The sequence below is a fragment of the Scophthalmus maximus genome, chromosome 10 (genome assembly GCF_022379125.1).
Source record: "Scophthalmus maximus strain ysfricsl-2021 chromosome 10, ASM2237912v1, whole genome shotgun sequence".
Classification (NCBI taxonomy): Eukaryota; Metazoa; Chordata; class Actinopteri; order Pleuronectiformes; family Scophthalmidae; genus Scophthalmus; species Scophthalmus maximus.
Window position 1 is genome coordinate 10,378,047 of NC_061524.1, and position 27,790 is coordinate 10,405,836.

General features: G+C 45.2%; 1 protein-coding gene across 5 annotated transcripts in view; it reads left to right on the forward strand.

Moving 5' to 3' along the window:
* LOC118283511 (signal-induced proliferation-associated 1-like protein 2) overlaps window positions 1–27,790 on the forward strand; it is a 78,668-nt gene that overhangs the window by 10,084 nt on the left and 40,794 nt on the right. For 4 of the 5 annotated variants that reach the window (XM_047334915.1, XM_047334914.1, XM_047334913.1 and 1 more), the window contains exons 2-4: window positions 19,346–21,115; window positions 24,901–25,034; window positions 26,396–26,584. In XM_047334915.1, coding sequence (XP_047190871.1) covers window positions 19,594–21,115; window positions 24,901–25,034; window positions 26,396–26,584 — 1,845 coding nt within the window. In that variant the 5' untranslated portion in view covers window positions 19,346–19,593. Of the gene's footprint in view, window positions 1–8,144; window positions 8,229–19,345; window positions 21,116–24,900; window positions 25,035–26,395; window positions 26,585–27,790 lie in introns of those variants that run through there. The other variant, XM_047334912.1, reaches the window with a different exon arrangement.

Below are 27,790 nucleotides of genomic sequence, written 5' to 3' on the forward strand. Positions count from 1 at the left end.
AGTATGCTGTACAACTGTACTTGGTGTTTGGTCTTTGCATGCTCCCCGCCTCCCTTCATAAGAGCTCCTCATCAGATCGCTGGCCTCGATCAGTTCTGAAGGTCAAAGGTCACTTGATCACGGGGGCCCTCACGTCAGGTCAGATTAGTGCACTTGGCTCCTGGTGGAATGAATGAATTCATCCGCACTCATCTCCGTGGACACTTTTACCTCTTTTAGCATTCAGGCAGGGGGGATGGTAAGATGGGGGGTAGCGAGGTGGGAACAAGAATGGAGAGAAGATGTGGAGGCAAAAAATAGCATTCTTCATTCATGTCTCTTCCTCCTTGCAACACTTTAATGGATAATGTACAGTATGTTGGGTGTGTCCACAGATATTTAGCAGGAGATGATGCTGACTAGTTGACTGGAGGAATGGGATGTGTGTATGTGAAGGTATTTTTTGTTTATGGCAGCTGACTGCTCTCTAAATCGTTGAGATTGGTGGATGTGCTGATGAGTGGCAGTAAAAAGGGAGTTCCCCCTGATCCTTTGGAATGTCATTAATGTTATTTATCGTACATTGAGACAAAAGCACACGTGGACATCTGTGCATGTAACACACTTTGCATTTATGTGTTTTTACGTAGGTGCGCGTGTGTGGATGGCTCTCAGTGGGTGGTTAGTCTTTGACACCCTTTTAGCCACCACACCTCCCTTAAACACACCCACTGAATGCCATGCCAGCTGCAGCTGTTGTGCCTCTGTGCTAGAGATGTAGAAAATTCCTCTCCCTCTGCAATTAGAGCTGCAGATCGCTGAATAGCGCACATTGCGATGTCCTAAAGTTGCAGTTGGTCGCCTTTCTACTACCAAGAACACGGAGTAAATAGGAACTGATGAGAGCGAATCATGAATAAACCAGCCCCGTCTGTCTGCGAGTTGACAGATTGTGTTTTGTGCAAGCTGCTCCTTGTGATGTGCTGTTACCCTGGTTAAAGAAACCAAAGGGTGGAAAAAGGCCTCATTGATGGGGTGGGTTTCTCACGCCTGACTGAGAATGTTCGCTTTCCATCGAGTCAAGTGGTGTATTGTGATCTCAACCAAAGAAATGCAAATATATAGAACAGATGTACTACCTCTTTTTTTTCCCATTTGTCGGCAGGAGTAATCCCTCACTCCGGTGGAGATTGTGTTTGGTGCGCTCTGGGTGCAAGACTAAAGTGTTAACGAGGGAAAAGCCATGTCGCCCTGGCACACGGGATGACGGCCCGCCTTTCGGGCCTTTTCTCAATAAGGCTCGATGCTCAGGATAGATAAATGGAGGCTTTTGTAACCTTTGCCAGAGGCTCAACCACACAATGAGGGACACACACAGAGCGAGGTCTTATCCAGAGAAAACAACCAAAAGCAGCATTTCTACAGTCCCTCCTCCTTTTGCTTTCTCTCCCTCCTTCACTTTCTCCTGTCTCTCACTCTCACTTGCTTCCAGAATCTTTTCCTCCTCCGTGAGAACTGAACCTTGCTCCCATAATGTTTTCATAAACGGGCTGAGGGAATGGAAATAACTCAAAAGACCATTTCCCATTGCTTCGCTCTATGCACTCTCCCCCCACTAGCAGTCTCTTTACAGGGCCGTGGACAGTTAAGCACATTTCCCATAATGATGCACAGTGTTTTGCACTGCTCTGAGCACTAGCAGAGTGCACATTTAAGCAGCTCGCGCACTCCTGGACACAGTCGTCTTAATATTGCCGGATACTGCTATTTCATCAGGCCTCACCAGGCTCTTGCACCTCTGCTTTGAACAGTGTGGAGGTTAAACCGGTCTTTAAGTTATACCACTGCATCACCTTCAATGTGACCAGAAGGCACAAACAGGGTTTTAAAACTGAAACGATCTCTGTCCACACAAGCGTTTTAGCTCAGCATTCTGCCTTCATGGGAAGTGAACGCAGGCGACAGCAACACTGTTTCCAAATGTCTCGTTTTTTTGCCCGTCAAGACCACGATGCAGCGCTAGAGTTTTCAAACTAAAACGGGTCAAGCGGCGTTTCCAAACGTCTCTGTTTGAGGCGCTCTGAAACTCCGGAGAGCATTACATTTTTCTGTCACTCTCCATATCTGACTTGCTCCACTATGTCACCTGTTCCTTTGCTCTGATCTCTCTGTTTTATGAGCGTTGATAATGCCCATTGGAAATCAGAATGTCACTGAGAGATTACAGGCCTATTTGCAAATGCAAATTGGTCTGGCGATGCCAGACTGAGGAGACACTGGCTCAGAAATACTAGTTTCCTGTTCCACTATAACCCTTTAGTGTCATTTTTTAAAAACCTGTATATAGTATACACATTATTTATCAGTCCTTAACTTTCCACTCTCTGCTTGTCTTTTCTTTTTTCCTCTCCTTTCCCCTTTTGTGACGCTTGGCATATTGTTGTCTTAACTGTCACAATGTGGCTGTCTGGGGTTTAAAATGTACATTTGCATGTCGGTTGTAGCCTACATCTGCAGGCCATCCTGCCAGGACGGGGCAATCTCTCATGTGGGTGGCTGCTCTGGGAACAGATGTTTTTGATGCCACTTGTAGCTTTGAAAGTGACTCCATAAAAGAGATGCCAGCTGCATGAAAAAAAACAGGGCCGCCTAGTTCTCACAAATTGTTTCGGAGCCTTTTCTCGCTGAGCTCCGTCGTGGCCTGTGGGGAATAAGGAGAGCTTTCACTTAATCGGACGGTTCCCTTCGGGGAACTTCCTTTATTAATTACTGGAGGAAGTTGGTGCACTGGAGCACTCAAATAGTTTTTTTTGTTTTTTAAAAATAAAACTCTCTCTTGTTGTTATTGTTTCTTGGTGTCTAGATTGGTATCTGTTATGTTATTTCCCCAGTCCTGGAAGTGTTGCTGTCATTGTGTATGTGCAGCGTGTCGGCAAATTGATATATATCTGAATGTAACCGTTGTTACTCCGCTTGTTTGTAATGTTTTTCTCCAGTTCACCAGCCAGCTGTGATGCAGGCATCTGGCACGCTCGATCCTAAAAGCAATGGCAACTTTGCGCTTACTGCTGTTAGCAATCTGGTTTCCAACATTAACTTTCGTTTGCTTCTCGGCTGCCCGCTGCAGCTGCACACATCCGTAGAGCAGCACTCTCTCCTCTGCCAAGCTTCCGATGAAAAGCAGCCCGTGCAATCTTCAAAAAAAAATAAAACTTATTATGTGCCCTATGGATGAAGCACGTCATCCGGGCTGCACACAGATGTGCTGAGCCGGAACTTACGGTGTCTGCCAACTTTTGCCAAAGTATAGTTTGTAGGTTGCGGTGGTAATGCTGGTACTCTGCCTCAGGAGTTTGGTACAGATCCTAATCATACAGTAAGGTAATGAGTATGTGCAAAATATAAACGAGGCTTGGTTAAACACCGAACTGCTGACAGGATCCTCAAATGTGCCGGTGGCATTGTTTTGGTGTTAAAAAAATGAATCCATAATTGTGCCTTCCTGTGTGATTTCAGCAACAGAAATTAAATGTATCTGATAAAGTTGCTTTCAACAAAACAGGCTGTTTTTAAAATGCACTATGTTTTCAAAATGTGGCTCTCAACATTGTATGCCTGTGATCTCTTAAGATGATGCAATATTCACGGTCAAACGTTGAATTTGTCTTTGGGGAATAACCAAACCAACCAAAGACTAGTTTCCCTGCTTTATTTGAATAGATTTTAGAGCTTTGTGGAATTTAGAGTATCTGGTGATTTCAATATAAAAAAGAACATAAATCCAAAGCACATGTTTTATGCTGTAGTTATTTAGCTTTGACCCCTAGGAGTTTGTGACGTCTGTGGGGAGATTGAAAATGCTATTTTGTTGCCTTGAAACTCTGCAACAACTTGTCTGCCCCCGTGTTCGCCCGATCACCACTGGTCTCCATGCTGCTCTCTGCTCGACTCTCCTTTCCCTCCCTCAACTTTCTGTTTTTGTTCTGAAGGGCGGTCTGCTGTCACTCAAGGCTGTCATTGGCAGAAAAAGTTGCCTAGCAACAACATGGAGGGATGCGAAGCGACTGTTTACTCTCCACCCCCTCACCTCATGTGCCCACTGCCCCTTCTCCCCTTCTCTCTCTCTCTTCCTCTGGCGTAGAGATGGAGTGGCATGGGGGGGGGGGCAGGCAGTGCGGCCTCCTGCTCTCTGATGAATTCAGACAACAGATACTGAAGGGGAGGAGAGAAGGTGAAGAGAGATAGAGAGATGGAGAGAGAAGAGGAGGGGGGCGGACAGGGGAGACTGACATTCAGAGATGCTGTGTCTGCCTGTTGCCTGCCAGCTGCTATTCCTCCCTTCCTCTCTGCAGGAGGAACAGGCCATTTCCCTAAACAACTCCTCTCCCGCTCTGCATAACTAAGGAGAAACTTGTCTCGCCACAGCTTGCCGTTATCAGCAGGACTAAAAATACCGGACAGCAAATGCATCACATGCCTGGCTATCGTCACACCCTCTCCCCGAACGAGGGCTCAATCTGAGCGGACACAGGTGACCCCTCATTCTGTCTGGATTATTAAAATGTCCCCTGGTGGAAGCCATCAGACAAAAAGCCTTTGTTCCTCACCACGCTGTGTTGTTTCGACTTGTTTCGAGCTGTAATTACGCAGCGAGGCTGAATGGCTTCCATACCACCATACTGAGTTGAGTTCTCGGTGTGACCGCAGAGTGACAAGAGGTGTCTGAATAGACTTCACTACAGAGGTAAAGTTAGAATTCCTCGTAACTCACCAAGCAGGAGATCTCCTAGACAATGTGAATTTAAATAATGAAATAAATGGCTTCAAAATCATCCCGGAGGAATTGTTCAACATCATGGGAAACTTTTTCGCCGAGAGTTGGATCAGTACTATGATGTGAGTCTTCGAAACATGAAGCTACAGGCAGGAGACCCTTCGCTTCGCATGAACCTTAAGTGCAGGCCATATCAGAATGGTCTAGCAACCCTTTTAACATGAGCAGATGTGAAGTACACAACTAATTTGCACTATTTACCTCAAATATAAAGCTGTACCCATACCTAATTCTAAATTTATTTTTTCTAAACTTCATAACAAAAAGTTTCTTAAGATGTAGGCTTTTAAGCAACAGGAACTTTGTGTCCTGCCAAAAATTCCCGTCTTTCATTGTGAATTCCAATGTGGATAAAACACATTACATCTCAAGTGTCAAAAACAGTCTTCTGCCTCTAAAAGTATATCGTTTTTTCCATTCTTTCTGGTTTCATTTCCGCCTGTTTTACCGTAGAGAGTTGGATGAGCCTCGACTTAGCCCCCAAAAGTTCAGTACATTTCCCTAAATGAGCCAAAACTCCATGAGCTGTGAAAGATGTTTTCTTCTTTGGTGAATGTGGGTCGTCTTTATGTGTATCCGTCTGTGTAATGACCAGTCTTGGTATGTAAATTACCCATCAGACCCGGTCGTCCGCGGGCAAACGAGCCGTGTTTGTGGGACAGTGTGTTTCTCCGCAGTCCCTGCTGCACATGTGTGTAGGCTGATGAATAGTTTGTCTGTTTGCTGGTATGCAGTGACAAGAACTGCTAAGTGTTACCTCCTGGGGCTTCCCACTCTTCAAATAAAACTCTTTCCTTCCCCTCAGCTCAAATCAAAGCTGAGAACCTGCGAGCGGAGGCTGGATCAAAGCAGACTGCGGCACAAAGGACCTGCACTTGCTGCCATTCATTCAGGCTGATTAAAGTCTGTCATTTCCTGCTATTAACATGCTCCTGCCTCCAACCAGAAACAGACAGAGCAAAGCAGTCATCAGGAAGTGGTTAGAATGGCACTGTTGCAGTGTTTTTCCAATTAAGCTCCCTGAAACTCAATTATGTTGCACTATGCGAGGGGAGAAATGTATCATCGGAACTCAATTACCCCACACAGAGTTGTTCTTTATTTAGCTTTTATGTGTCCAAAGAAGGCTAACTTCCTCAGAAATAACACACTCAACACATATGGATACCTGGTAGTTACACGCCATAACGGCAGTCTTCTAGGCATGGCTATATTTGAGGGTTAAAAGTGCCTCAGTGGTTTGCTGTTGAGGTTTTCATGTTTCCACACTCCTATTTCATCGTAGTTCATTGATTTCAGCCATAAACCCACACCGTCTCGGCCCGCGTCACTTACTGCAGAGTCAGAGCCCCGACACATGGCCTTGACCCCCAAACAACTGGTATCAACACACAGCAGCTAATCCAATGGCGGCTGACGTTGCTTGACGCCTTCTGTAGAACGCTTATATTTGAACACAAGAGAGACCACAGCAGCTCAACATGCCCTTCCATCAGAGGAAAGAACTACTCAGACATCTGTATGTGTACCCCCCCCCCCCCCAGACACAGCAACCACTGTGTCATCCTGTTTATTCTATCAAGAATGTGTTTGATTAAAAATCGTACAGTTTCAGCAATGGCTCAACAGTTGTGTCTGGCACCTGCTGTGCAGCCTAGTAAGTTGTTGTTTTCACAAATTTCTAATTGTAATGTTTCACTTCTTCCTCTCATCTCCTACAAGCAAAAGACTCGGATTGACAATGCACATAGCCAAAATCATAGATTAATGAAGCAGCACATCCGTCAGTCTGTGCTGGTGCTCCTCCTCAGGATGGTTTCTATTTGGGCCTTTTGAACCCATTTGCTGTGAAGCACTGTGAAGTAGCGCCCTGCCGAGATGAAGTCCTTTTCTCTCAGGGACTATCACAGCCGCTCCCCTCCCCTCCTCTCTCCCTCTGTCTGTTGTTCCTGCCCCCCTGCTGAAGGTGAAAAAGAAAATGCAGGCTCAGCATATGGCGTGTGGATGGAAGGATTGAAAGTCTTGAATCCATAAATCCAGTTCTGATAGTCATACGACATATAGTCATACGATGTATTTGTGGTTTTAACTGCCAAAACCCATATCAATAATAATAAAATGTTGGCTACATCCACCTTACTAGGTGTCCTTTTTTAGAACACGCCCAGTTTTATTTGAAGGGTGTTTGGAAACGATGACACAGTCACCCACACTTACTTCCTTTTCTTATCCTCTTATCCTTTTCTGTAGCTATAACCACTTGTAGAGTTCGACAGTCTGCTTCCTGACACCAGCAAGCACATGCTCAGTGTACGTCAATGGTCATGTGATATATACATTTTCAGGTGTGTTAGTATAGACGGGAATTAATTCTGTTATGGAGCTAAACTGCTTGTGTGGACGGAGGTTGTTTCAGTTTTTAAAAGCCGTTTCAAATTGAAAACGTAGTAGTATGGATGTTACCATGTACATCTCCCCTGTCATGCTTATTTCTGGGGCTCTAGTAACAGTAGCTCTAGTAGTTCTGCTGCAAACCCCTGGTCATCTGGCCTCATCTGGGCTGTCCACGGGTCTGCTAGAGCCAGTACAGTGCCAGACTTCAAGTAAACACTCAGAGAAACAAAATCCCTGGCATTAATCATAAAAGACATGGAAATCTCATATTCTACAACATGGCACCTTTATAAGGTGGTCAAGGTTGCTGGGTTTGTCAGACAGACTTTTGTACCAGGCCGTCGATGGGGAACAAATAAATGGATTCCTTTATCTCTCGCCGCTCCAAATGTCAGCTATCGCAAGGAACTTAGAAGGTCACAGGCTTGACCTGGGCATCTTTTGCCAGTAACAATGGCTTTGCCCCCTCTTTTTTTTCTCGTCTTTCCTGTCAGCCAGAGAAGCTCTGAATGTCATGGTCCACCCCCTCCCCCGGGCCACCACAACCAACCACCAACCACCAACACCCAGCAGTCGCCCCCCCCCACCCAGCACGGCCACCTACTTTCCCTTACATATGCTAATGCTGCAGTCTCATTCAGCTGTTGGTGGCTTTGTCACAGGGGGAGGGAGAGGGTTGTGTGCATTACAGGGCAGCTGTATGCATGTTGCTAAATTGACTCCCCAGTGGCTGCCGGACTCGTCCTTATTTTACTCTCTTCAAACTTGTTGCTGGATAACGGAGCAAAAGGAAGAGTTGTGGCGTCTGTGTTTATTTTTCAGGATTTCTGCTGGGAAGTGTGGTGGATTTCTCTCTCCTGTGTGGGTTTTATGGGTGGCTTGTACTCAACAAGTGGCTGATGGATTTAATGCACTTGGATAGCATCTCCACAGTGGGCTTATTTCCACAGTGGCCCACTGCGCTTTGTGTTTTCTGTTCCTATGATTTATGACTCGGATGAAAAAGGACTTTCTTAAACAGGTAAGCATGGCGGGTGTTGGTGTGTAATGTAGCTCTTCCATGTAATGCCGTATGAAGAAAAAGCTTCAAGGCTAAATGATACACATTGACCTCAGGTTTATTTGTATTTGTGTGGAGAATTAGCATTTCATAAAGCGTAGAAAGTCTTGCTTTGTAGACGGTGAGTGCCAGACGCGGCACAAGAAGTTCTTCTAAGGTGAATAAATGAGTGACTCGTGTATCTGTGCTCACTCCTGTCCTCCTCACAGTTGTCTTCCCCTTGCATCCTCCGGTTGACTAAACCTTATTCTGTGTCAGCTGCGTCGCTCCAGATGTTGTCTGGAAGTCCAAATTGTCTCTCGTGTGCCAGATTTCTGTCAGTAAAACCAGGCCAAGTGTGAAAATTCAACTTTGAAAAGGAAATGAGCACCTAGGAAGTGAGTAAGAGGAGGTAGACCTCAGAGGGAGATGTTCCCAGGTCGCTCCGTCGGTCGACAAGTATAAATTCTGAATGACGTGTGAGAATGTTGGTCCTCAGTCGTGTCGCAGCTTACCTACTTCCCTCCTCTGTCGCACTGTTGCTCAGTGATAATGTGACGATCTGGACTCTGACTGACCTCAGCAGAGGAGCAGAGGCATGACCGCTCTCAGAGCTCTCGTTCTTTTCACAGCTTGCCTTATGCGAGATGAGAGCACTCTTCTCACCATTTTTCTCCGCCTCTCCATTGCTTTTTGAAAAAAAAGAAGTCCTTTCACTGAAGCCCCTTTCACACTGGCCAAAAAACCCCTTTAAACCCGCTAACACCCGGCGTTTTCTGCAGTGTGAAACGTTTAATCGGCATTCAGCCCCGGGTTAAATGACTCTGCAATAGACCCGGGTAATAATCGGCTTCACCTCCGATCCGCATTGATGTGGACGTCAAACCCGGGTGAACCCGCTAATTTGCGCGATGACGGAGGCAATGACGGCTCGACTCCTCCGTCAGTAACTGCTGTTACCTCACCGGCTGTAGTAAAGAGACCTCTTGCATGGGGAACGTGCCTATGTTCCGACAGCCCTATGTTCCCACATTTCTAAGATTTTTTTCCCAAAATTAGGCCCTATGTTCCCACATTTCGTTTTTCATGAATTTGTATCAGATTTTATCCCCCTTTCTCCCAATTTGGTAGCCAATTACACCTAACCTATTATCCAGTAGCCCTAACCCTAACCCTACCCTAACCCTAATTTTGAAAATGTCCTAGAAATGTGGGATATAGGGCTGACCCCCTCGCATGTAGCTAGCTCGCTTAGCTTAGCTTCGGCTCCTTGGTGGTAACAACTAACACAATCCAGATCATCGATGAGGTTTAGAACGGGGCACTTCATTTCAACCCTTCGGCGGACACACACGGCCTCATCAGGCGGTCTCTCATTACACAGTGGCCACAAACTGTCGGTAACATGGACGATGTGCGGAGCCCGTTCTCCTTGTGGCGGCAGCTACGTACACAAACACAGCGCGCAGAGCCAAGCTTCTTCTTCTCTCATACACACACACTTCAAATCCCCCAGGGCCACCTGCTTAAAGGGCCAGGCTCGGCTCGTAACACTGCGCTGAGTTTGTAAACTTTGAAAGAGTGACAAGTACAAGACACAAGGTGACGTTGACCACCGGCTCACTGGCAACCACGCTTTCTGTTGTTTACTGCACTGTTCTTGTTTTACGGCGCGCATCGCTCTCTACCGCCATCTATGGCCGCCAACTGTCACTACACGAATCAGCAGACCCTGGTCTGCTCGCAGTGTGAAAGTGGCCAATTGCCGATTAAACACGGGTCGACCCGTGTTTCAAAATCTCGGGTCTACACGGTAATTTTGGTGTGAAAGTGGTATGAGTGAGTGTACTCTGCTGACAGGCTGTCGTCGGTACGAAGGTAGCTGGGCAAGTAGCGGTCTGCTGGGAGGTGGTGGAGGGGGGAATGTGTGCTGATGGAAATAGGTGGTGGTTTATTCTGGAGGCCTGACGGGCCACATCAACCCTGCACGTCCCTCTCTGTCTCACCGTTGCAGCGAAGGGCCGTTGTGGCTAGGCCCAGTTTTGGGCCATGGGGGGCTGCAGATGGTCCCTTTTGGAGAAGTGCCACAGCACAGTTCTCTCTGCTCACAGGGCTCCACTGGAGCAGCCAAGAACAAACACGGCCTCCTTCTGTTGGGAACATGCAGGAGCTTCAGTCTGAGAAACCTGAATAGGCTCGAAGTGAGAGTGACATCTAACACATGCACATGTATCTTGGGAGTGATACCAACGCTGGTCCTAACATAATGGTAACTGACATTCAGCTAAGTGCTTCATGATAGCACTGCAAGTCACATTTCTATTAACACAGCATTCCATTGGTCATATTAGTCAGTATGCATTAATTTTGTATCCGAACGGGGACTCTGTATTTTATTCATCCAAGCCAAGTTTACAACGTCGCTTACATCTTTTAACTCGGTGCCTCGTTGGTCTCTGTTTTCCGGTGGCGCTTGTTCTTTGTTCTCGTGTGAATAAACAGGAAAAATCTATTGTCCTGTCTATTTTAATTCTCAGATCACCAAAGGACAATGGCAGTGTGCTGCCTGGCAGGCGCTGGGCAGATAGCCAGCTGGCAGAGCAACAGGGTAGGATACTCCCATTTTCAGTGGAGCCAGGAGGAGGTCTGCCTCTCGCCCACTACCTACAGCCAGCACTACCTCCGTTTGATTTGAGGCTCGGTCCATCTTAAGAACAGGGGCTCTTTTCTTTTCACATCACTACTTAACCGCATAGCTCAGCTCCTCACCTTGTCAGCGTGGTTATTTGAAGCTTCCATCGGCGTTGCGACTGTGGTTAAGGTCCCACTAGATGGAATGCTGCTCACCAATTTGATAATCTTGGCATAAAAATGTGGCCATTCCAGTGTTACAGCTGATGCACAAGTTGTATTTAATGTTTCCACAGGAAAATGATGATGAATGAAGCATCTGCTCAGTTGTAATTAAGTGTTAAAAGTCAGGTTTAAAGCACTTAAAGAAGACGTGTGGTTTTTTAATGATATATACTGCATTTCAACTCTTACAGGTTTGTGCCTTGCTGTGATGCTTAACAATTCAATCAATTACTTTGAAAGCCGCAATGGATGTTTCCACAGATGAAAGATATGTGCAGTCATGTTGAGTGGATCAGTATATACATTATTGGATTTTCCTTGACTCCCCCTCCCTCTAGTTCACTGGTATCCATACACAACCGTGGTCTTTCAATCCACTCTCTTTTCTGGCAGGGCATTTTTCTTTGTCTGTAACAAAGCATATGGTCGATATTATGAGATTTGAATGTGCGCAGGAAATGAAGCGAATTTCCCCATTTTGCAGTTTCTGTTGGGTAAGTGCTCACTGCGCCCAGAACCAAGTGAAATGGAGTTTGAACACAGGTCACCTCCGTGCCTTTAGACTCCGCTGTGGCGAGCACATTCCAGATGGAGCTACTGCTCGCACAAAGTGGCAGCACATTCAAGGGTGCAATGGGGTAGGAAAACAGTTCATGTAAGCTGCTTCCAAGATAAGACAGTGGCTAGAAATAACCACCAGTCCAAACAACAAAGTCCACAGCAAAGCAAACAGCCATCCTTTGTTTAATTTTACGCATGAGGGCATAACTGTTGACAGATGAGGTGTGGCGAGATGACTGTTGGAGGGCAGTGAATCACGTCAGGTTAGCGCTGCAGCCCTGGGAGCAAACATAAGACCGTGCAGCTCATAACTTATCTCCTTGGCCTCTTGTACTACAGCTGTTGTCTGTCTCATGTTTGTGGAAAGCTCTTTGGTTTTCTTAGGCTGTTTTGGAAATATCAAAGTCTTATTCTGGTATGAAGCAACTTCCTTCTTTCAGAGATTCCTGTCTGGTCCGCTCCGCGGGGAGAAGAAACAGGTGAAAGGATTTTTATATAGACTAAAATGCAGACAGAGCAAACGGAGTCTCGTCTGAAGTAGCACTCGTGCCAGACGCTACACTCCCGCAGACACTGCTGTGTGTGTTGGACAGAGCCTGTGTTCTCCTAAAGTCTGTGCACCTGGGGCACTGACTGGGCATTAGTGAATGTGGGCATTTCCCACAGTGCATTGTGAGGCAGAGCGCTGGGGGGAACGAAGAGACGGTGAGCGTACATGTTAGCTCTGTACTGTCTGGCCTCCTTTTTTTTTTATCTCTTCTTCTGATTGTTCTTCTGCTGTTGGGTCAACTCAGGTCTGTGTGCGCTGAGATGTAAACAGAGCCTGCAATCGTCTCCCGCTCCTGCAGAAACAGCCCCTGCTCAGCCCCTCTCTGTTTATGCAGGCACACTGTGTGTGTTTGTGCGAGTGTGCGGTTGCCGCCGTTGCCAGGTAAATTGGATCATGTCAGAAAGGGTCAGCGGTGATGACATGACACTCTTATGCTTTCAGTGGAGGATTGTAGCTATTAGACACAGTGCATATGCACAGTCTGAAATGAGATTGCAGAGACAGTAGTAGAAGGAAGTAGTAGGAGGGACTTTAAAAAATCGCTGGTACAAAAAAAAAATTAAAATTTTTTTAAAAAGTGGGACGGGGGGAGCTAGGGATATGCAGAGGACAAGAGGTGGGTTTTTAGGCGTGACTGAAAGGTGGTGACGGAGTCGGAATCACGGATCTCTTGGGGGAAGGAGTTTGAAGATGTCCTGTAATCATTAACATGTTGTAGATTTTGCCTTTGGGGTGCAAGTTTTGACACGAAGATCAATAATTTCAAGGCAAACGTAAAAGGATCTACCAAGATTTGTTGTTTTTGCATTGAAAAAGCAGCTGGTGCTTGTCTGTACAGTGTTCAAAATATTCTTCTTGTGCCATTAATAAATAAAATAAATGACTTGCTTGGACTGCTTATTGCTTGTTAAACGTAATGAATAGATTTTATTCCCCATAATAAATAGCAGACGCTTTTTTAATGAAAAGGGTCACTTGTTATTGGCACATCTTCAAAATAGCTGGCACACTTTCCCAACACTCATCTGTACCAATATTTACTTCTGTTTCCATGTTTGTTTGAGGGAACAAACACATTGTTTACTTTTTCTGCTTTTTGTTGTCGTAAAGCAGCACCAGGAAGTTGGGTACATCCGGAGCTGCTGCATCTTGATTTCAGATTTCATCATCAGGATTTCTGGCCTCATGTCTCTGCGACTGTGCATAGAAAAGACCTCAATTCACACCCAACAGCCTTTCATTTCAACGGCCAAATTTGATTTGAAATTGGATACACCAGAGCTCCAAAGGGCAGAAAGTGATTCTCGAGAAAGAGAGGGTGGGATACAGGGAGGACTAGTTGCCAAATGGTGGGTGAAGTTGAAGATGGTGATGATGATGTTAACGCGATGTTGTCTGTTTGTTTAGGGACAGTCACATCTGAATATCCTCTCTAATGGATAAAATTGCCACCCATCACTGATGACGTTTAATTTTAATGGCGTAGCTCTTACTTGAGCAATCCCAATTAACCCAAATAAATATTGATCATCTTTGTTTGTGAAACTCTGATCCATGGGAATATTTTCGAGGGAGAACTAGGTTGGATATGGTTTGCTGTTACTTCCCACATGTCGGGCTTGATAATGCTACTGGCTGGAACTCATTTTATTGGTTTCCTTACCTCCCACTGAGGGTGTGACCCTCCATTCACACTAGCCATTAAAATCTCAGCATCACACCCTGCAGGCAATATTGGCACATCGGGGTGTTTGGTTGGTGGTCTGACCACGATAAGAGAGGGAGGAGTTAGATTATTGGGTTCTTAGCAGCTCAAAAATAGTGAGTTATCACTGCTGAAAGGATGGGGCAGTTTTGGCCCGATAATGGCAGGGCTTTAGCATCAGTGCTAATTTGAGTGTCAGCTGGTGGGAGATTCCTCCCTGTTGTGAGGCTGAATTGTGGGACCAGCAGATGAAAGAGGAAGAAGTTGAATGGTGCATTTGGTTTTCTTTGGTCCATACTTTCATAGCCTCTGTCGGTGTGAGCAGTGGTACACACACACACACACACACACACACACACACACACACACACACACACACACACACACACACACACACACACACACACACACACATCCCTTAATGGTTATGGAGGAACTTTGGTATGCCTGGTTTCCCAGGCCCCCATAATGAACTTGCAAGGATAACATCGGCCAATTAATTGGTTCTGTGGTTTAATTGCATGAAGCTCTTTCAGCAAGGTTTGACAAACTCCCATTCCTTTTTTTTCATACCCGCTCCACCACTTTTCTTTCCTCTCCTTAACCTCACGTTCGCCTTTGCCATAACGCAGTTAAGGTAAAGAATTGCTCCAGTGAAGCAGAAACACAAGTGTTTTCATCAGATTGCCGATACCACGGATCTGGTTGCAGACATAAACCCTCCTGCTCTGGCTGCAAGTGTGATGAATTCAATAACTGTCCTGCCCAAAACCATTGCATGTACCCCTCCCATTCCCACCGCAAGGTTGGAACAGCTGCTCACAATATAGTATTGAAAACAGAGCTCCCACGTTGTTTTAAATTAACTCCTCAGAGGGCGAAACACTAACACCATGTGCAGTGCAAATTTGATCAAATTTGAGTGTGGAGTGACATGGAATGTGATTCATTGTTTTTTTTATAAGTTTATTGAGGAATCATATGGCGGCCAGTGATGAATAATCAACATGCCTTCAGGTTTATTTTTCTTTCCGCTTGGGTTTATTCCTTCCCCTCTGCTAATCATAAACACAGTGTGACACATTCAAAATGTCTGAGTGGCTGCAGCCTCTCAACATAGAACAGTAGAAGGCAGGTAATAAAGAACTAAAATATATGGGGTTGCGAATACACCATGAAGTACTTGTGGATTTGCTTCACACAGCAATGCTGCCTGACTCACTATATGATGAAGTCCATGGGCTGGAAAATTGGTGTAATCGTCTTGGCCTCTAACCTACACTGCGGGACGGGAGGATGACTGCATCATGGCTTGGCCTCACGTCTCAAGGTTGAGGCATCTTGGGAACAAGGCTAGCTACTACTTCCTGCTCTGCGGAGAACAGAGGAGTATTAATATGACCCAATTACACAAGGCTTTATTAAAGATAATTGGCCATAATTACAGGTCTGGTTTCACCCCAGGGCTCAGAGTGGCCCAGCAGCTTGGTTGGGGCTAAATAAATATGTTTGATTTTGACCTGAGGTGCAATAGGATGGACACCCTGAAGGACGCCATATTTTAGAGGAATGTTAAAAAAATGTCAGCAAAAGTCATGGCTCGAATTCAATTGTCTCATTTGAAGGCCATGTTACTTCTTTAACCAACAACATTGTCTTGCTTCAGCTTTGCCAGTGTACTGAATAATACAACAACGCAATGCTTGGTTAGTACATTATTCTGTATTCATGCATTGTGGGCGTACTGGCAGAAACATGCAGTTAAATTGGGCCGGTGATGGCCATACATATGCTAATCTCGACATATTCGCTCAAATAATTGTGACTTCTTGGTGCTTTTGTGCAATTTCAACACGTAATTTACCTGTGCAACATCAGTTCCTCTAGTTTATTCAGAACAAGATACTTTGAAAGGTCTAAGACGTGTCATTATGTGACATGTTTGGCTTTTCAGAGAATCACTGCTACCTGAAACCGGCCTTGTTGCCCACGAATCAGGCTTTATTCCTCACACAAATGCTTTTTTATAAGGGCTAATGGCATGCCCCTTCTTTTTGGGCAGACAGTATCTGCCTAATTTCCTGAGTGGATTTGTCTTAATAATGTCGTCCTCAAAATGTGTTTGCGACTGGCATCGAATTAAGCTTCAGTGTCATTTTTGCAGTTCTGTTTCGTAGAACATCCTTGCATTTTGACTTAATTACCATAAATCTTGACTGTAATGTTTCCCTTTTCCCCCCCACTATTAGTAATCCAGATATCTAACGGGCATATGGCTCATTTGCTGAACTGCAGGACAACCAAACTCAACAAAAAGACAGTCCACAGCTTCTTCTTTTTTCAGCGGGACAATGACTCAGTGTGGAATTGTAGAAGTGACTCGAGAAGTCCATCAGTCTAGTGAGTCCTCCAGAGTTGACTGACATCATGTTGCATGTCCTGCTTTGGTGACATGGCCTATCAGTGATAGTAGAGCATTAATGTCAGGGTAGTGGACAGAACATGTTCTCTTTTCTGACAGCGTATTAATAGCTGCCGGGTCTTTAATCAGGCCAGTGTCAGAGGATTATTTTCGGACCTGGCAGAACTGCCTTGCCACTCTTCTCTGGATGAGGGCGATGAAACACAGACTATCTAACATCAGAGACAGAAAATGAGTTCATTACTGTAATTAGGCCTCTCCTTCTCTCCCATCTCTCCTTCTCCATCCCTTCCCTCTGTTCACCAGGCCTTGTGTCTTAAACACACATAATGGCGATGCATTACTCCAGTAATAAAGGGCTGTTAGCAAAGCAGTCCGCCCACCCTCCATCTGCTGCGTCCCTTGTACACACAGCCACAAAGGAAAGGACAGAAAACAGCCTCCTTCAGGTCACACAAGAAGATAGATTCTGTCGACCAAAGAGCTTGTGGCACTCTCCGTTGGTTGAGGGAGTTGTGGGCCCGATGTGTAATGAGACATAGTACAACTTTGTTCATTAATCACTGTCTTTGGGAAAGTAGCTAATAGAAGGCAGGAAACGGAAAGGCAGAAACAAAATGTTCAGTGGTTAATGCTGTCCTGTCCTCGATATGAAATTAAGGCCTGCTCGCCCTTTCCTGACCCCATGTAGTAACACAGCCGGGGAGAGTCTGGGCAGTATGAACATAAACACACAAGTCTCCAACTGCTGTTTTCACTATGAATTCACCACCAGTGGAAAAGAGACTGAATGCAAAACTAGGCCGCTATATTACACAGCCACGAATGAAAAGAATGTGATGTGATTTGAACTAATGTTCTTTTAACATCACTTTTTACGGCACTGCAGCCCTCTCACTTTTTGAGCTGCCCAATACAGACAACTGTGAGAAGTCCATCATGCTGCTTTGCTGTCACGCATTGACATTACAGTATATGTCACTTTCTTTGTTCTTCCTGTTCTCAGTGATCCGTAAAAGCCTCTGCTAGAGTGTCACCACTGGTAAAGCTGTTTACACAGGTGGCACATTTTGCTGTCACTTGCTCTCCTTGTGAGCGTGAAAAGACAGTGTTCAGTCAACGCTTGACATCTGGGTTATGGCCATGCTCACCTCTGCTCCCTGTCACGTCTGAGAGAGAGACCTGAGATGGATACTTCAGAAACAATAATATATTTTTAAAAGTGTTATCAAATTTATATGAGACCAGATCTACACAAACGTCCTCCATTATAGTCTTGTGTATATGATTCAAGCACCAGATTAAGCTATTTTAGCTGTAGGTAAACCAGTCTCTGAATGTGGAGATTCCTTGTGCAAATCATTTCAATTAATTGCTTTACTTAGAGAGGATTAGATAACATATCATATTTGCCTTTTTCAGACACAGACTTTGCCTCTATAGAAAACGAGTGGCTTTGGCCTTCACTTCACTGCAGCCAGTCATTTAATCCATTATTCATTATTTGCCAACTGCAACAGACAAACAGATTCCCCAGAACAGTTCTGGTCGCTACATTATGCATTAACATGACAACACAATATCTTGCTCTCCTCTCAAAACCTTGTGTTGAATACAGTGACACTACAGACAGTTTCCCGCTTGTGAACCAAACCAGTCTGTAAGGAGAGAGGATTATGGATAGTTTGGCAGTAGACCTATCTGAGAAGGTTTCCTTATTCGTATTCCTACACATCTGGGTCATGCATGCATTAACCTGTACTTGGCCTTGGCAGAGGCGCATACTTTATTATTGCAATGTTTCTGTCTCGTCCCATGAGTATTTTGTCTAGTCTGGCTTCAAGCTAATCTTGATGTGGCCCACATTTGCTTCCCAAAATAGTTCATCCTCCTCCTTAACAGTAAATGACAGAGAAATGTAAACAGTTGTCTGGAAACAGAAGCTATCATGTTAAAGGCCAGGGGACGGCGCTGAAGTAAAGACTGGGATGCTGGGCCCAACTTTATCATATTCGGCTTATGAAGGGAATCGCTTTAGCGTGGTTTATGATCCCCAAGGGGTTTTCATGTGATTTCCGGCATAGGAGAAATGAGGCACACCACCAGCCCCAAAGAACAAGAAAAAAGCATTTAGGTCAACATAGGAAGACTCGCAGTCTCTGTTGTTGGCATGCCATGTTGTGGTGTAAGCTTCCATGCCTAAGTCAGAATCTGAGGGGATAAATCCAGTGTAACACCTCACTCACTTACCCCCAATGGACCTACAGTGCACCTAATGGCATGACGTGGGATCGATTCGAGAAGAGCGTTGCGTGCTTGTGTTTTCTGGAGGTGCTCATTTCCTCTTGGAGTTTTATGTTGACTGTCAGTACAGTTAGTCAGTTTGTTTGCGCCTTTATTTCTTCCCCTCAATTTCTTTGTTTTATTTGTCATATCCAATTTCCCTCATTGGGTCCGTGTTAATTTTCCAGCTTACAAACTGCAGTCGATAAAAGGCGAGATTGAATTGGCGTTGAATATGCAACACAATCCCTACTGTATAATTTGCAGGCTTGATGATGCTGCGAGCGGTTGGATGAGATCTTGGTACATGCGAACACTTAGCTGAACATCTGCCTCTTGTTGCTGTAATTTGCTTCACCACCATCTGTTTGGCATTGGCTGGAAGCACCAACAAAGATATACATCTATCTTGTTATAAACCCATAATGTCACCAACTCCTCTCAAATACTCTAATTAACTGCATTCAGTAATATGCTTAACATAGTTTCAGCGCTAAAGCAGGCCTACATACCCCATGGTGGGAGTTTATAACAAGGTATCCGGGTACAGACTATTCAAGTTAGCTGTATCATCATTTTTATCACTGAACTGAATGGCTGTGTTTTGGAATACTTACTGCTTTTTTCTTATGTTTAAAATGAAAATGTCTGACTCACAGTCTTGTAACCACACTCGCTGTATGTTAACATTTTCCTTTTGTGTTTTTGTTTCTGTGCCATAGGTCCAACTCTTCCAGCTGTCGTTCTGCACTGGCGACATGCTGTGAGAAAAGACTCGGCGCTCCTCAGACACTTGTCCTTGACTTTCAAATGCTGTGTGTGGAACGTCATGCCAGTCACCTTCTGTGAGTTATGACGACGGCTGCTTCATTGACTCAGGAAAGAAGCTCCTCCTACACTCACCAGTGAGCAAATCACATGATGTAATGGGTCCTAAAAGCCTGCTCTTCAAGGAGTCTGCCAGCAGGATATGAGTATTTTGAGCCCTGTGACAAATAACAAATCAGACCTTGTGGGAATTGTGGGAGGCCCAGAAGAATACCCCAGAGTCATGCAGTCAGAGGATCTATTCAGCAGGAAACTCAAAGCCCTGAATGGTGGCATGGGACCACCGACCTCCAACATGCAAGGGAAACCTGATGGTTCAGGCAAAACAAATGGTACTCCAGCCATGCCTAAAATGGGCGTCAGGGCCAGGGTGACAGAATGGCCACCAAGGAAAGATGGATGGGACGGACGGCCTTCCCCAAACTATCAGAGCGTGATACCAGTGTTTCAGAATGGCCAGCAGGAGCATACTGTGGAATTACTGGAGCAAGGTGAAGCAGTTTGTCTGGAAGTAGACTATTCAGACAAATACACACTGAGTGACCTCCTCTGCCACTCGCCACAAAAGGGTCTCCACCCAATCCGTCAACGCAGCAACAGCGATGTCACCATAAGTGACATAGACTCTGAGGACATAATGGACCAGAATGCTGTCAATCCAAACACTGGGGCCTCGCTGCACCGAGAGTATGGCAGCACATCCTCCATTGACCGTCAGGGCCTGAGTGGGGATGGCTTTTTCACCATGCTTAGGGGCTACCGAGTGGACACCCTGGACCACCGTAGCATACCTCCTCTGGGTTTCCCTGAGTTGTTGCGTTGTGATGCCTCCCTTTCCCCCAGCCTGCAGACTGCGGCCCAGATTTCCCGGGGTGAGATAGTCCACATTCAAGGCTATGACTATATAGACACTTCTCTCCTCTACAACCGGGAGCAGGAGAAGTCCTTCATGAGGCGTCTCAAATCAGAATCATCTGAAACCTCTCTGTTCAGGAAACTGCGGACCATAAAGAGTGAGAGTGATGCCTTCCGACTCTCATTAGAGGATGACCGGCGACCGCTCAGCTTCCAAAAATGCTTTGCCCACTACGATGTCCAGAGCGTTCTTTTTAACATCAGTGAAGCGGTGGCAAGTAGAGCTAACCTGAGCCAGAGGAAGAACACAACTACTGGTGCTTCAGCTGCCTCAGCTGGAGTTGGCCCTGGAGTTGGAGGAGGGGTTGGAGTAGGAGTTGGACCTGGACCTGGACCTGGACCAGGGGCGGACATTGGAGCAGCAGGATGTAGCAGTGGAAATGCCCCCATGTTTGAGTCCCCACTAGGCAGCAGGGAGGACTTGAACCCCAAAGAGAACCTGGATGCGGATGACGGGGACGGGAAGAGTAACAATTTAGTGCTGGGCTGTCCGCACTTTCGCAATGAGATCGGTGGTGAGGGTGAGAGGAAGATATCCCTCTCCAGAGTCAACAGTGCCAACTACAGTAGTGTGTCAGAGAGCTGCTCTTTTGAATCATCTTTGAGTTCTCACTGCACCAATGCAGGAGTCTCTGTATTGGAGGTGCCTCGAGAAAACCAGCCAATCCACAGGGAGAAGGTCAAACGCTACATCATCGAACACATTGACCTTGGAGCATACTACTACCACAAATACTTTTATGGGAAAGGTAAGGGATCCATTTGATAAATGTTTTTTATTTGTGTTCGTACAGTGATGACACAGGAGGGCTAGGTTGATACATAATTGAGGATTATTAAACTTTCCTGGCCAAGTCCATTTCCTTGAAAATAGACTATGGATAATGCTGCGGCTGAGCAAGTTCCCAAATGGAACAGCCTTCACTCATAAGGTCAGATATCTTGAAGGGCCAGTTATTTTTGTAAGAGCAGATGAAATAAGGTCCAGAACAATAGCTGGCTTGTGTTTGGTGCAGGGGTGTGTTTCACTTCCTCGGGAGAGGAGCAGTCATGTCCTCCCTGTGATATTACCCTGAACCCTGTGGAGAAGCTGTGATTAGTCATGTGAGAAGAGAAAGGTGAGCGAGAGGGTGTACTGCAGCTGTTCCCCGTGGGGGCCACAGGGGAACAGCTCATATGGACCCCTCATATGAAACTTTAGGGTCAGCAAGACTATGCCAAGGTCCCAGCTCCCCTCATTAAAACACCTATGTGGCTGATGCTGGAAATACCATGCCAACTCCTAACCCATCACCACATTATACATATCTGCTTTTCCCACTGTCTCTGCATCTGTGTTTGCTCTCAGCAGATTGAATTACCCGTTCTTAAGCCCCCTAGAAAACAGCTGCTTCACCTTTCACACCCACACATGCCTGGGCGTCTTCAAAAAGATACTCAGAATTAAAGTATTCCTCTTTTTGTGTGTGTGTGTGTGTGTGTGTGTGTGTGTGTGTGTGTGTGTGTGTGTGTGTGTGTGTGTGTGTGTGTGTGTGTGTGTGTGTGTGTGTGTGTGTGTGTGTGTGTGTGTGTGTGTGTGTGTGTGTGTGTGTGTGTGTGAGAGAGAGACCGCACTCCGGGTTCAGTCAAGGTTAATGAGACCATTACTGATCTGTTTCATTTGACTGTACCATTAAAGTTACTGTGATAATCATTTACTGTGAAATGTTGCCTCACCCCCACTCATCCCAAAACTGGTGTAGCTGTATTTTGTATTTGCATTTCTTACCGTGGCAATGCAGGTCAATGCGTAATTTAACGCCCCCGGTTGCCACTGTCAGTTCAGTTTTGATTATATATATATATTTTTTATGGTAGATGCCTTTTTGACATTCTGTGAATCTAGACCTTGTCCTTTTTCATGAGGTGTTTTATTGGAGTGACAGGTCTGTCGTCACCTCTGCCTCACTGCAAACACACATAAAAAGAGTCACATGCCCACGCACACACTTACACAAACATGACAGCATGTCACCACTTTAGGGTAAGCTTTTATCAACCTGGTTTGAACATTGATCCTATTGATCGTCTAAAGCCCTACTACCCTCAGCAACAGGAGTGTTTCTCCCCAGACAGTCCTAATGGACACAATGTTTCATTCACACCCATGGGCCACTCCTCGTTACGTACAGGTCATGGTCACATACTGCATGCACGCTGACATATAGAGTGTAACATGAACCGTGTATGGAAATATTTGACCTGAAATAAAGTTTGGGGACTTCACATGTTAAGAGTAAGGACACACAGTCGGTGGAGGACTTTAAAAAATATTGTGAAGATATTTCTGCCAAGTCGAGTGACAGCAAGAAGGAAAAGTGGCATTATTTGACACAACAATCAAAGTCATCCATTCTGCAACCTTTGGCAAAGTGTCAACAGCAAGTGGTGAGAACCGGTGACATGATGGGTCGACAAAAGGGTTTCCTCTACAGTCGACACTCCCTCACTGTGCCGCTGGTATTCAGATGGCTAGTGGCCTCATATGCATTGACAGCCCCCCTACCACCATTTGACCTTATGTCTCACAGAGCATTTCCCCTCAGTCCACTGTCCATGACAAGCCATGCATTCATCAGACAGTTAACCCCTCGCTGCCTCAGCAGTTAATTTATTATTCACCAACGTTGGGCCGAAGTGACAACAGCCACCGTATTTACATTGCATGCTCTATGTGGCATGGATGCAGTGGTCAAAACCTGTGCAGAAATCTTTTGGCGAATGTCAATGCTGTGTCCCTAGTGAGGTTTTTCTTTTGTTGTCTCCTGAAATCCAGGTCTTTCTCCCTGGCTTTAGCCTGGATTAGGGAGTGTTTGCTCAAGGCACTGTTGTGCGTGCGCAAAGCTCTGCTCCTATCCATGCCCTAACACACATACACTTGCTGGAATTTATTTCACTCATTTTATATATTTATATTATACTATACATCATCAAGTACATTAATCGTCCTTTAATTATAATTGAGACAATCACTGGGCGATTTTGACAGTTATAATGAATCAACACAGAAATTAGAACTGGTTCTTATACAAGACTAAAAGTCGAAAAGCCCTGCTAGTGACCACTTAAGTGTTTTTGAATATAGCCCATTATACAAAACTGCTGGAAAGAGTGAACATATCAGCAACGTTGCTTTTCTTGAAGCCTCAACAGAAAATTAAGCAACAATTTTCAACCTCTTAAGAACATTATTAGAATCGATAAATTTCACGGCAATCTTCCCATGCGGTAATGACAAATTTTACTGCACAAATTAACATCTCGGCTAGAGGGTGACGAAAGAGAAAATGTCATCGACTTTCCATAAATGAAAAAGTGTTCATCCTCCAGGGGGGCATAAAGGTCGCAAGGAAATTTAATGAAAATCTGCCCATTAGAGTTTGTCATTTTTGTGTATACTGAAGAGGCGGGTTCCCAAAACATTAGGAGACGCTCTGTGTGCCTGAGTGCCATGAATCTGCCCAGGAAATATCCTGAAAATCTGTCAGTCAGAATTTTAGATAATTTGTGATTGAGAAAAGTGTTGGACAGGCAAAAGAAAGTAGGAATCCTCTTTGAGACATTAATTAATATTTATATAAAGGTCTCAGCCAATATAGCGACTAACAACACTGACATACTTGCCTGAAAATACTCCTATCTGAACATCATGGTTGCCTCGTGGTCTGAGGCACATTCCATGTAACACCTGTGTGGGTTCATATGTAGCCAGGAAACTTTTCCTTGTTTGTCCATATTTGATTCCAAACTGCAAAGTTAATTAGCCAATAAAAACAATATATAATTACAACAAAACCAAATGCTTTACTCCTGTAACAATTTCATTTTAGCATGCCAGTTGCAGAAGGTAACTGGCTGTCTGTAGTAGTGTGTGTCGTGCGGTTGAGTCCTGGAATACAGATACACTAAGCCCCAAAACATTCATGTTCTCTTGTAGTCCTGAAGCATGCATGTTGTAGTCTGATCATAAATGAATCACTTCGGAATAGAGAATATTGAAGACTACTGTTTTTTCATCTTTAATACTGAGCAATGCTGAACAAAAACACATGAAGGTCTCTATAATTCCTCCGTTGAACATGTGTCTGCATCGTGAGAAGCAGGAGGGTGCGTGGAGAATCTGGGTCAGTGACGCGGCAGAGTGGGTCACAGTTTCCAGGGCTGTATTTTAATAAATCCCAGTCCTACCACTACAAGGCAGTTTCTAATCCAAAGTGAATCAATTTCAAATCTCCACTGGACCCCTGCCGCTCTCTGTAATCAGTGTCGCAGTCCAGCCATGGTCAGTCCACATTCAGTTTTCACATGAATGGACTCGGTAATATAAATTGATATTCTGTTTGAAGAAAAAAACTAAGTGATGTGAAGGACATCTTTAACAACTGCGAGGGTTCAATGAACTGGAGGCTTTTCAACTCTGAGCATTTGATGTCAGAAATGAATGTGATGCTGATTGTGTGTTTTAATTTGGAGCTTTTTTTGGTTCTACCCCCAGAGCATCAAAACTATTTTGGGGTAGATGACAATCTGGGACCTGTGGCAGTCAGCATCCGCAGGGAGAGGTTGGATGACGGAAAGGAGAAAGATGGAATGCAGTACAACTATCGGGTCACCTTCAGAACCAGTCAGGTAACTACAATACACTGTTGTGCACTTTGTCTGTAGTGCATGATGTCTTAAATCACTGTAGAACTATTATGGATGCATGGTAGGAGAAACCTGCGTGATCTCTATAGCTCTATCAAAGAACTGTTTTCTTGCTAGAGCATGCTTTTAAGGGATATTTCTCATACTCCCCATATCCTGCATTCAGCAAGACACGTTATGGTCACTGAGCTCAGGGCTCAGTCAAGCAGGACAAGAATCCAGGAATGCTTCTCCCGAAAACAAGAGGAGGCTTCTCGCAGCTCTTGGTTCCCAAATCTACTCCAAGCTCCGTAATGTGTCCGGCGATTCTGTGATAGTTGTAACTCAGTCGGCTCAGACTATCAGAGGCTGTGTGCTCACCCTTTCTCGCTCACGCACCGTCATGCATGCACATGCATAAACACACACACACACACACACACACACACACACACACACACACACACACACACACAGCATGATTAATCCACAAACTGAGATGCACGGTCCCACGGTCCCTGGTGGTTACAGAAAGTTCTCCTTGATTGATGCTGGGTGGTCTCATCCATTGAATAATTCAGGTGCCCCCAGATGTGTCAGGCAGGGTAATGTCACTGATATCTAGTGCCATTCTTTGTCCAAAGCACCACTCCCACGATAGAACAATGTATCTGGGTCATGGTACCCCTGCAAGTAGCACGCAGACAATGTTTTAACTCCCCAACCAGTGGAGCATCTATTTGCATGTGCTGCTATCATTTAGCCTCAGTACTCTCCCTGCCTCTCGGCCCCACTCTCACTCTCCCTTCCACTCTGAGTCTGTTAAGTAATCTGCTTTTCAGAAAGCCTCTCTGTCGGACAGCCATTGACTGCTGACGTCCGTGTCCACGGGCTGTCTAAATGGAAATGGGATTTATGGATGGAAATGTGTCTGCTATGTTGTAAACAACAACACAGGGTTTCAGAGTGGGTGTTTTGAAGCTGTTTGGGTAAACTGACGTTTACTGGAACATTAATGGTCTTTACAGCAACAATACCACTTAACATCTTGGGCTCAGTTATCCTGTCTTAATTATTTCAAATCTGAGTTCTAAATGCCTTCCAATGGAGCTGTAATGGAGCCATTGCTCTAAATAATAAGCCACAACATAAAAGGATGTTATGACTGGCAAACACAGGAGCCAGCATGTCAGCATGGTTCTCATTTCCAACATTTTGGAGGATGAAATGGATCCAATCTGCTCCAATTCCACATCAGTTATGTAGTGTATAAGAGGATACCCAGAAATAAACCATGCGGTACACTAGGACACCTGACAAACATTTGACCTAATTCACTGAGTGACTGTCTTCTTTCCTGACAGCTGACAACACTCCGTGGAGCCATCCTGGAGGATGCCATTCCTTCCACGGCAAGACACGGGACGGCCCGCGGCCTGCCCCTGAAAGAGGTGCTCGAGTATGTCATTCCTGAGCTCAATATCCAGTGTCTACGGCTGGCCCTCAACTCCCCCAAGGTCCCGGAGCAGCTCCTGAAACTGGACGAGCAGGGGGTGAGTACAGAGCCAGGCTAACTGGCCGCTGGCTGCATCTACACACTGACGAGGCATATATGATATAAATCTTCTCTTTTATTCTCGAAACCATCACTGCTACATATCAGTTAAATTATGCTTTGTATGGTTATTAATATTACAGATTTGATTTAGACCTGGGGATTAACTTCAAATAGGAGCATTTGTTCCACACGTGTGCTGCTTATTATAGATGACGACAGGCTCCCAGGTGGAGGCATAAGCCAATATCACACTTAAATAGAATCAATACAAATCCCACACTGTCTGTGGCCTGCATCGACTACTTTGACACAGTTTTTCCTGCTAACAGACAGGACACGCAGACACAAGCCAACTCACTTGACAACTTACTTCATCTGAGAGCGAGTGATTTTGTATTCTGGCTGGACGGTGAAGATGTCAGAGATGGATTCACTGTCTGATCTTAAGGCCTTTATTTTCTCATCTAATGAAACTGCAAGATGGAAATGAGTGTGGGGGGGGGGTTAGCTGCTGCTGCACTGCATGTCTTACAATGGGAGAATTGGTTGCTTATTAGTTTGATTACTTTCGTTAGCACGAATCCATCTTTCAAACTGACAGGGGGAAGGCTCTTATAAAAGAGAGTGTCATCGATGTCCCGCTTGTATATTAGATTTTGCTACACACATAATCAAGAGCAGTGTAGCGTCCTCTCTTGAATGCACTCCAATGATGACAGACACCACATATCATGAAATCAGGAAGTAGCCTTGTAAGTAAGAGCTCTAAGAAAATGTTTCAAGGAGTTTGTTCACCTGCCGTGCAACTCCCCATGCCTTTGCTATGAGAGACTGTCTGAAGACACTGACCGAAACTGACACACGGAGTGGAAAAAAGGCAATAAAGTAATGTAAGAAACTACTTTCAGAGGAGGAGAGCCCAGGCTAAGTGGGGCTTAAAGTTCCTCCAACTGGCACTCCCCCTCGCAGACCTCAAACCAAACGCCCAGTGGAGGCCAGTTTTATATTTGGACATCAGTATTTTTATACACCCCTGTTTTAATCATTCATTCTATGCTAGCCATACAAATGTTTAATATGTCAACCACCCCGTGATCTTCTTCTTAACCAAGATGGACTTTTGCCCCCCCCCCCTGCAATGTGTTAGAGTAAGGAAGCTGATGTTGTACAGGGTGAACTACAGCTGAGTTGTTGGAGTGCA